Source organism: Anabrus simplex, chromosome 2, assembly GCF_040414725.1.
Source record: "Anabrus simplex isolate iqAnaSimp1 chromosome 2, ASM4041472v1, whole genome shotgun sequence".
Classification (NCBI taxonomy): Eukaryota; Metazoa; Arthropoda; class Insecta; order Orthoptera; family Tettigoniidae; genus Anabrus; species Anabrus simplex.
Window position 1 is genome coordinate 608,852,048 of NC_090266.1, and position 11,534 is coordinate 608,863,581.

Sequence of the window (11,534 nt, forward strand, 5' to 3'; positions counted from 1 at the left end):
TTCAAATTACGTGATTTCGAATTAACCGCCAACACATAATTCGGAAATGCCAGCCCTTGCGGTGTCACAATATATTCTAAGACCCGTTACTACATGCAATTAGTCTTGATTCACAGTTTAAACCTCTCGAATGCCATAGTAAAAAACCATTTCCAAAATGTATCCAAGAAGGTGCATTTACAGTATTCAAATAATGTACTTGGATAACTCACCAACAAACATAACCTCACACAGTGAAATCATCGAACTTTCCTATGACGAGGGGGAAAAGTCTCTCGCTTCTGTCCACATACAACAGTACAGTGACTATACTTGTACGATTTCTCGCCATGGCACTTCTAAGACCCATTAATGCATGCAATCACATTGATTCTCAGTTTAAACGTTTCAAATGTCATGGAAAACACTATTTCAGAAATGTATCCAACAAGGTGCATTTACATTATCCAAATAATTCACTTGGATAAAACGGTGGCAAACATAACCTCACGCAACAAAAGGAAGAAAAACACGATTCAAAGACGAGGAAAAATTATGCTGGCTCCCCTGAGCAAATGCTTTATCTTTTGGATTACTGTACTGTTTGCATTTTTAGATGCCTTGTACTTGCGTGGAAAGTGCCCGACGCCCTTAAAACCTTGTGGCTTTTCGAACTTTCCTATGACTGGGAAAGGAAGTCTCTCGCTTCTGTGTGCACTGTATTACTGCATAGCAACACAGTACATTTCCCGGCTGGCAATTCTCTCCTTTAAAACCGTAAGTCCGTTTGGCCTCAGCATTTAAAAAAAATAAAAGAAACAGTGCAATTTCATCGGCATTGACAACGTTGTTTGGTACATACGAACTGATTATAGGCTATAAGCCATGCTTTTTCGCCAACTGTCGGCATTGCCAGTGTTCTACCTCTCCGCACACTACCTGCTATGTGATATTGTGGCATTCCTTAAAACGCCAAATACAAAATAATTACGATTCCGCTCAAACTTAGAAGATATGAAGCACACTGTAGACTCGCCGAAGTGGGTGAGTGTGTGCAAAGTTACCCCTGTGCGTTCCGGAAGAAGCCTTCCTTCATAATGCGGAGAAATGTTGAATTTAAATTACTCCGTAAAATACTTTTTTTTTCAAAATGTAAAGGCAGTTTCGAAATAAAAGTCTGAATTTCGGTAACGGGACCGACATTGTTCTTCGAATTACGAATTATCCGTATTTTGAGTTAAACAATTTAAATAAATGTAAGACCGTACCTCATGTTTCCGGGAATGAGAGCTGCTTCAAATTAGGCGAGATTGTGAATTAATCGATTTCGAATTTTCGAGGTTCTACTGTAGCTAGAACCTGGTGTGGGTTATTTTTTTTTTCTTTTTTAGAAATAAGATCTCAATGCAGGTTTCTGTACTATGCTCTTTAACATACACACTGCATAAACTACATACATTTCCTCCACAGTAACTGGTACACATTCATTTACCCCCGATCAGAACGGAAATAACATAGTGTATGACCACATATATATGATGTTGAGCATAAATATCTGCCTATTCTACTATCATCTTTACAAAATTGACAGTAGAAAACAACTGAAAAATCTTCACACAGGATATGAGCAGTTCTTTGCAGCATTCTGAGACCCATAATCTGTCATAAACATTTCCCTTTGCCCTCTGTAATTATTCATGTCTTCTCACACAAACCCACCATCAATAATATTACGGCCGATATTTTTCCGTATATGAAAAGCAACATCAATGTCACAACCACTACTTTCACTCTCAATTTCTATATCCTTGTCCTTGTTTAACGAAACTAAACTTTCTGTATCGTCATTCGGTAAAACATCGTTAATAGATATATGTATCCAATGAAAGATCGATGCTTCATATATAGACACATCTTATTACATTTGTAATAATTCAAGAACTATTCGCTAGATAAAAACACAAAGCAGAAGCTGCTACGCGTGTACAGTGTACTTCACTCCGCGACAGAGAGTGATGGGGTGTCTGCGTGCAGTGTACGGCACTCCACGTTGAGTGGTTAATTATGTAAATATTATTTTGTATTATTACTATTAGGTTTACAATGTCATAGTTGATCATCCTGCCAAGTTTCATTGAAATTGGTCTGGTGCAACCAGATAGTTCCCTTGTTAATGCTTTTCTGCTTCATGATGTACAGAATTGGAACTGTGATAGTAATAAGTTTATATCAGGACTGATGAGAGTGAAATATTTTACACAAAGGCAGAAGACTACCCATGAATCATCTTGCTTTTGGAAACTGACTAAAGGCTCTCTTGCATCAGAGATTATGTGAGAATTTTCTGTCTTCCAATCTAGGAAGATTCCTTTTTGATGTTAAAGATATTTATGTTTACCTGTCTTTTATGTTTAGATTCAAATCGGGAATCTGTGGAGACTCGAGAGATTATCATTGGAATAGTGACGCCTATTGATCTCCTGAACTACATCACCTTGACAGAAAATCCATGCTCAGAAATGACCACGCCACTGAGTAGTAAGAAGAACTCTGAGTCAGATTGAAGTGAAGTTTAAATCAGTTGTGACTATTCTCTACATCACTTCTTAGGACCATTGAATTACTTTATATTTATATCGAAGTCTGGATATTCATGTTGTTCCTTTCATGTGTGAGAAAGAGGGAGTGCTTTTCTGAGTGAATGTTTATTTCCTCCAGAGTTACTGACATTCTTGACTATATAACAGGGATATAAACTGCTACTGTGTTCAAAGGAGACTGAAAAAATGTAGTTCAATTTAATCTTTTTTTTCTGTGATCTGACAATATTGATATGCAACTCCTCACTGGAGTTTTCAGTTTAGATTCTTTTTGCTTGTTTCTTGAAAAGACTGAGGAACTAAAATAATTGTAAAATTCAACATTAAAAATTACTTTATAGCATCAGTAGGCCTATACTTTCCAGATTGGTAACAGTTTTCACTGATTTTCAATGATTGGTACATAAGATCTCCAACTTAATCTATACTTTTAAACTTCTTCCTCTTCATGCTGTCAACTTCATCTGATACTAAGAAGAATGCATAGTTTTCTTCATAGTTACAAGTGAATATTGGTGTGCTTCAGAAATTCATCAAGGCATGATATAGCAAACACAAATCCATCTCTGTTTGTAACCACGTGTCGAAGTGGGATTGAGTGGCCAAGAGAACTCTATGCTCAGCCGCCATTGCTTCCAGGAAATAACCTAGTACGCATTTCTGGTGTATACTGAGTAAACCTCAGGGCACCTCTCCAGAATTGGAAATATTGTTTGTTCATTTTTTGACTTGCTAATGGGGGGATTAAACCCATGTATTTTTGGGCAAGCCGAGCACCCATTACTGCCCCAGCTAGGTACCTTGTCTTCATATGGAAAAGGGTTTCTTTAAATTTTAGCACATAATAAAATCAGTCCTGGATCATACCTTAATAGTAAGAGGTGCTGTACTTTGTTCTTGATAACAGTATTTATATGTTTTAACACAAGTTCCATCTGTTTGGCCTACTTGTTTTTATATTTTATCTTCTTTGTCAGATTGACTGAGGAAAAGATCATGGTCACCTTTTGTTATTTAGTGTCAACCATTATCTTCCTACAAATAGTCACAGGTCTTTTACTGGATTGATGTGTGATCACATATGTGGCAATGGTTTTCACAAAATAATTTTTCTTATTTTTGCATTTGTAATGTGTAAGAATTTATTGCATGTGACACTTGAGATTTGGAGGAAGTATTTTTCAACTCTTGTTTTAAAACATACAGATCACTGTACAGCAATCCTTCAGCTGGGATTAAAGGCCTGGCTTCTGGTGGCCAAACCAACTCCAGAACATTATTCTTAAATTTTTCTTTACCCATGCAAGGGTGACTATGATCACAAACTTCAAATTGGCTCTGATTAAAAATTGTAACTTACTTCCAATCCTCCACAGTTTAGCCTTAATGGAGTTTTACCCATATCTCATTCTTTACATTCTTTCTATCAGAAGCTGCTTTTTTGGTGGTCTACATATTCATTTTTCTGCCTCCAACAGTCTACAGCAGATTGTTGTGATATGAACCTGTACTGCAGTTTGATTACTCTTTCTAATGAGCAGTCTTCTCAGAGTGAATTTGTGTACTTTTGACCCTTGTTTCCCTTCTTGTGGTAAATACAGGATCACTTCAAAATAAAATTGTCCATAACAATACTAAAACCACACTCCAAAACAATTTTCTTTTATATGATAGAAGTTTGTTCTTTTAATGTTAGAATTGGAGCATCTTCATAGAGTAGTATCCATTTTGAAATTTATAGCAGGTAAATGGCATAATGTACAAAATATACATAAATTAACCTGAACATATTCAGCTGATAAGTTTGTTATAAAGTAAGTCTAATATTGCTAAAGAAAATGTAGTAATAGTATTTAACAGGACCATCCTGGTGTAGCAATGGCTGTGAAAGAACCATATGAACAAATGTGTTCAAATTAAACCGTGCGGTTAGGAGCGCGCAGCTGTGAGCTTGCATTGATAGATAGTGGGTCAAACCCCACTGTCGACAGCCCTGTAGATGGTTTTTCGTGGTTTCCCATTGTCACACTGGACAAATGCCGAGGCTGTACCTTAATTGAGGCCACAGCCACTTCCTTCCCACTCCTAGCCTTTTCCTGTCCCATCATCGCCATAAGACCTGTCTTGTGTCTGTGTGATGTAGAGCCAATATTGTTTGTGTTATTTTTTTCACTTACAGCTAAAGTATATATGGGGTACATTAAAAGCCGTTTGCACTGTAAACTGCAATTTCTCGCATTTTCAGTTTTGATAGTGTATGTAGAAACAGTCACTTTAACTAAACAAGAATTCTTCAGGGCAGACAGTAAAATTCAATATCAGGAGTGTGGAGTTTTACAATGGGATGAATTTCAAATTGGACACAGGAGTGAAGAAATTGTGGAAGACATTCCAGACGTAGATTTTTATTCACTATTAACAGTGACCTGTGTATGAATGTTTTGCTGTGATTTTGGCAAATTATTTTGTGAATGTGACTAAGTCAGTGCTCTTTATCTCATAGTTTAATCTTTCATTCCCTTATATCTACAAATACTATTTATCCTGGTTATACAGTTAAATTAAAACTTTGAAAGGAATTTTAAATTTCACCAAATGCACTGATTGTTCTAATATTGAATGATGTTATTTAATGAAAATTCTTTGAATCACATCTTGCCTTTCCAGTCTTAGTTTTATTATTAGTTTTCATGTAGATTTGTTTATAAATAACGGAAATTTCCTGAAGATGTAAGCCAGAGTTAGCAAATGACATAGTCAAGCTAGAAAAAGAAAACTGGAGCGAAGTATCGAGTTACAGTTCCTTGGCAATGATACAATAGACATTTGCATCTTTAATATACTTGCTGTACATCGTGCAGTACATTTGGTTTTACTCATCCACTTTGACTATGATGCTTATATTCTGTCTTTGTTGGACAAGTGTATACAAACAAATTTTTGATAATAATTGATGATGATGATGATGATGACGACGATGCTTGTTGTTTAAAGGGGCCTAACATCTAAGGTCATCGACCCCAAATTGTAATTTCTAACCATAACATTAAACATCTACTTCGCAACTATTTTTAAGTCTTCTTTTCAATATAGGTATAGTGATGTCAGTTGAAATAAGTAATTCTTCAATTCATGTTACTGTACTTGCTTTTAAATCACCTTGTTATTCCATTTAGTCAGTATACTGTATGTGATTACAAAAAATCTACTTGCAGTTATCAACTCATTTGAAAGTTGTTAACATGTTGCTGCATGTAAAATACCTGCCATAAAAAGTAGATACTAAAAGTGGAAGCATTTTGTAATAATGTCTGTGGATGTCCAAGGACTTGATAGACTACTTTAGTAGGAGTACAAGACAGTACAATAACAGTGTTTGAACTCTTAATAGTTCAAGCTTCATGGAATTTGGAATCTAGTGTCCTTGAAACATAGCAACCAATGCTCTGTTAAAAATGTAAAAATGTAATTCATTATGACCTATTGCATATTCTGATGATCAAAGACATCTGTTGTTTAGTCATATGTAAAATTTCTTACATTTCAGAGGCCAAAAAAGCATTCCAAAACTTAGACATACAGTAAAACTCCATAAGTTTTATTCCTGCCTATGTAGTTTAAATATTATACTTATGACTTTTATTAGATAGTCAACCTTTGTTGAGATGGTATGTGATGTGCAACAGCATTTGGCTATTTGATACATCACTTGGGATTAGGAGAAAATAGTGTATTACAGTGAGATTAGGAAAAGGTACATAAAGTACAAACTCCCAGCAACAATAACCATGAAACTTTCAGGGTTGGACAAACCTGTGATCAAAGTAATAGATGTTAAGTGTGGCACTGCTCAATCATCCACAACCCTTAGTACGTGGCTTATAAAGAAGGGTATGCATCTGTAATGTTTGCAACCATACATTCTTCAACACTATAAGTTCAGGTTCAACACATTACAGAAGGGGCATACCATGTGATGCATGTTCACATAAATTTCACATGCAGCAAAGCACTGATTGTTACTGGGTTGTGCTCAACTGATTGTACATGGAAGAATGCATTCAAAATTTATTTGCTATTCATTCAAGTTGATGACATACTCCTATGAGTCATATAGACATGTTTGTATTGGCTAAGTACACACCAACAAGTCTGCAGCACTATGTAACTTCAGGTAAAATTTTATGTCCCTGTTGTCAAAGGCTTTGGCTGGTAATATTCATATCAGTTTGAATGGACCACAAATCCAGTAACAGAAGGAATCCATGGTACCATCCCCTTAACCTTGGTGCTGGATATCTTTACTCCCATGTCATCTTATATCTTGTAAGATCCACATTTTGCAACTAGTTAAAAAACCAGGCGAGTTCGCTGTGCGGTTAGGGACGCGCAGCTATGAGCTTGCATCCGGGAGATAGTGGGTTTGAACCCCACTGTTGGCAGTCCTGGAGATGGATTTCCGTGGTTTCCCATTTTCACACCAAACAAATGCTGGGGCTGTACCTTAGTGAAGGCCACGGCTGCTTCCTTCCCATTCCTAGCCTTTTCCTATCCCATAGTCGCCATAAGACCTATCTGTGTCGGTGCGACGTAAAGCAATTAGCAAAAAACTAGTTCAAAACTCAGGATTCATAGTAAACTGTGTTCTCAGTTTCAGTATTTTGGGTATGCTTTGTCATATTCCACAATCCTTGTTTAGGAGCTACTACTTTAAGAGAGGCAATCATCAAATAACCCTCCTAACTCTCATACATGTACAATCTGACACGAGTTCACAGCACTATGAAGTAACATTCGAGGAAATCTTGGGATTAGATAAGATTTGTACTTAGTTTCCCTAAAAAGCAGTCTTTTCTATCCTCTAAGGCCATTTCTAATATCTGTCATAGCTCATACACTGGTGGAAAATGAAAACTGAATGCCAGATAAATGTGACCACATGGACCTGACATTGCACTGGGACAGTCATCTGATTGTGTCTAATGAGTGAAGAAAAGACAAAATATTCTATTGGACAGTAAGATGATGCTTCTATTTCATCCATAATATTAAGATATGGAATAACCTGTTTAAGAATGTTCTGTTATGACCTGTTTAGGTAATTAGCTAAGATTCATTACCAGTTCTGTTGACAGGAGATGCTGAGACCTCTCTAGTCCCACACATACTCTTCTCTGAGAAGTCTGTGTATTAGTACAATCTTACTCCAATTCACACAAGAACTGAATCATACCATTGTTAAATGAATGATATTTCTGATGTATTATATATTGTACTGGTCAAAGATCCAACCACAATCATTTAACATGGAACTAGGATGTTGCACCTCATACCATTATGCCAGAACTAAGCCTACTGTGGCACAGGGCAACAGGTAATGGAAGTTTCCATCAGTCAGTTAATCACCACTGATCTGCACTTGGGGCTGTCACCCAGGTGGGTGGCAGACTAGCTATAAATTTTGTTTAACTAGTTTTTCGTAAATGATTTCAAAGAATTTGGAAATTTATCAAACATCTCCCTTAGTAAATTATTCCAATCCCTAATTCCTCTTGCCAGACCCAGGGTATAGCGGAAGTGTGCCTGCATCTTACCTGGAGGCCCTGGGTTCGATTCCCAGCAAGGACAGGGACTTTTACCTATATTGGAGGGGTGGTTCGAGGTCGAATCGGCCTACGTGATTGCAGTTGAGAAGCTGTCTGATAGTGAGATAGCGACTCTAGTCTAGAAAGCCAAAATTAATGGCTGAGAGGATTTGCCGTGTTCACCACACGACACCTCGTATTCTGCAGGCCTTCGGGCTGAGCAGCGACCGCTTGGTAGACCATGGCTCTTCAAGGCTGTTGCACCATAGGGTTTGGTTTTTGGTTTCTTCCTAATTTCTCTCCCTATAAAGAAATATTTTCCCCAATTTTTCCTCTTAATTCTGACTTTATATTCATCTTTCCTATTTTTAAAACTCCATTTAAGCTTATTCGTCTACTAATATAATTTCACACCATCTCTCCACTGACAGCTTGGAACATATTGCTAACTCTGGACTGGACATGTGTACAATCGTCAGGTTTTCCCATTGTCATCCCCTCTCCTCTGATCCAATTCTTGGTACCTTTTGGAATCACAACAGTGATTCCCACTGAGCATGTGAATATAACCTAGCTTATAGTAAATGATTGCTTATAATGTTTGTGAAAAGTTGTGGTGTAACAGTGTAATTAGATTTGCTGAAACCACTCAAATAATGCATACCATACATTTCTGCCTCTTGACTGACTAGAAAATCATTCTTGCTTTTCTGAATGTCTCAGTAAACATTGCAGAACTGTGCACACTTCTCTAATCTATTTGCTCAATTGAAAATTTTATTTCATGAAACACACTGCCCGCCAAGCATGAGTATTAATTCAATGACTTGTATAGATCATGAACCAACAAACAAATATTTCTTCAGTCATGAACAGTGCTAATGATAACATTGGTTATAAAGTGTATATTACCACTGCTTGGTCCATGGCCTAAGGGACATTGATAATTGTTTTAGCTTTCCTATCCTACTGTCAAGTTTTTATGAATCTATTTTTCCCAGTGTTCTGTTTCCATTTTACACTAGTGTAATTTAAGTGCCTTTGTTCTTCTCTCCCATCTCTGAACTAATTATACTGTGGTAGTGTCCTATCCCATTTTTAAGAAGGTTCCTACATATTGCTTCAGGAGATTTACTGTATGTCACATCTAGTGGCCTGGATAGTTGTTATTGTTATTGTTGTTTTTGTGTGCGTGTGTGCGCGAGCATGTGTGATGTACTGGTATGTGATTCTGTATTGATCTCAATCCTTTTCTTGCAGGCTGCTTCTTTAAGATATTACTTTCTATAACCATGTATTTATTAACTATATTTTATTACTGAAATTTTATGTAAAGTGCCATGTGACTAACATTTTATGAGATACAAATAAATTATAAATATGTAATACCTAGTATTCTTTGTTATTAAGCCCTTGTAATCAGTACAGAAGGTGAAAGTAAGATGCAGAGAAAATGTCATACCCAAACTAGGAATATATCTCACTAAATTCTCTCTTTACACCCTGAAGTTAAACAAGAGAGCTGAAGGTACTGTTGACTTCCTTTATGGTAAAATATAGTTCTCATGTATCAAGATTACTTTTTTATGTAATGGTTGTAGCAGAGTTGTTGCAGTATTTACTCATTACGGTAAGTTTTGGATATAGTTTTTACCATAAACTAATCCAATTCAGGGACTTCAGTTTTGACTTTATTCAAAGTCGTCCTCAGCCTACAAATACAACAGAAGAATAAACTTGCTGTTACATAAGTACAGACTCAGTATATGTAATCTTACAAATTAAGGTACATTGAAATATCAAAAACATAAAATTAAGAATTTAAACATGCCTCAACAGGAAATTTGTGATGGTTCTATACACAGGAAACAGATAGTGGTATCCCACAGATTTTGATGCATTAGTTAGTTATTTATACTTGGGAACACTGAATTCAAGCTATATCAAGACAGTAAATGCAGTAGAGATATTTTTTAGTGTTGTTGCCAATATTTAGAGAGAGAAACTGCATGCTAAATATATAAGTTACAAGTTAATCAAAAAGATGGACCCAATTTAATTAATTTGTATTACACGAAATATACATTGAACATGAACAATCTACATACCAGTGAACAGTGGAAGATTTGTAGATTTGTTAACCACCACCGCTTGGGTGGGGATAGTTGCATACACTGCCGCTTGCGTACTTGCGCCGTCTTGCTTCACAGTCAGTTGTGAATAAGATGGCTACTATGCAGCAAAAGGTTTTCTGTTCTGTTCTTGAGTTTGCAAAATGTGAGTCAGTAGTTACAATGCTGTGGGCTTTTTGTCTCCAATTTGGCATTGAATCACCAACTAGGAAAAGCATAATATGTTAGGTTATGCTATTTCACGAAACTGGATGTCTCTGCAAAGGAAAAGGCTTGGGCCGACCAAGTGTGTCAGAGGATGATGTCAGATGAATGGTAGAAAGTTATGTTCATAGTCCACGCAAGTCAACCAATAGAGCTAGTAGAGAACTAGGAATATCCCAAACAACTGTATGGCATTTGAGATAGTGTTTGGTGTACAAGCCATACTGCTTACACTTGTACATGATCTCCGTCCAAATGACCAAACCAAGTGTATTGAATTTTGTGGTTACATGTTAGAAATGAAGGAAGATGACGCACTTCTATCGCGCATAATTTTTAGCAATGAAGCTATGTTCTATCTTAGTGGACACGTGAATAAACACACTACTCTCATATGGGGTCTGCAAAATCTCCATGTAATATTCGAACACAAGAGAGATTCGCTGAAGCTGTGCCTTATCACGAACAAAAGTGTATGGACTTTTTTTTTTCTTTTCGGAATGCACTGTAAGTGGAATAACGTACCTGGACATTTTGGAACAATGGCTTTTCCCTCAACTTACCGAAGATTCACAAGACTTATTTTCCAACATGATGGAGTTCTGCTGCATTTGCACCTCGATGTCTGAAGACTGTTAAATCAATCCCTTCCTCGGCGATGGATAGGTTGCATAGGAAAGGAAGTCCTGGATCTACACTTCTGGACACCGAGATCACCCAATCTTATGCCATGTGACTTTTTCCTGTGGGGCTATGTTGAGGACACGGTTTATGTCCCACCTCTACCAACAACTCTGGCCGACCTGCGGAACCGTATCACTGCTGCGGTGCATTCAGTAACACAAGACATGATGAGTTTTAAGAGGAGTATGTTTATTGCAAAAGTTAAAGGCTAAGGAAACAAGATTATTCTTGCCGTATTTAATAATATTTTAAATATTTTTTAAATGTGGAACAAGTTTGGCTACCGCTTAGATGTTTGCCATGCAGCACAGGGGGACATATTGAACATTTATAATCTGTTGTCAACGAAA

The 11,534-nt window shown here is 36.8% G+C and overlaps 1 protein-coding gene across 2 annotated transcripts in view; it reads left to right on the forward strand.

Moving 5' to 3' along the window:
- Cbs (Cystathionine beta-synthase) overlaps positions 1-9,550 on the forward strand; it is a 149,061-nt gene extending 139,511 nt beyond the window's left edge. For both annotated transcript variants that reach the window (XM_067140996.2, XM_067140995.2), the window contains exon 11: positions 2,395-9,550. In XM_067140996.2, the coding sequence (XP_066997097.1) occupies positions 2,395-2,543 (149 nt within the window). In that variant the 3' untranslated portion in view covers positions 2,544-9,550. The remainder of the gene's footprint in view (positions 1-2,394) is intronic.
- The last annotated feature ends 1,984 nt before the right edge of the window (positions 9,551-11,534 follow it).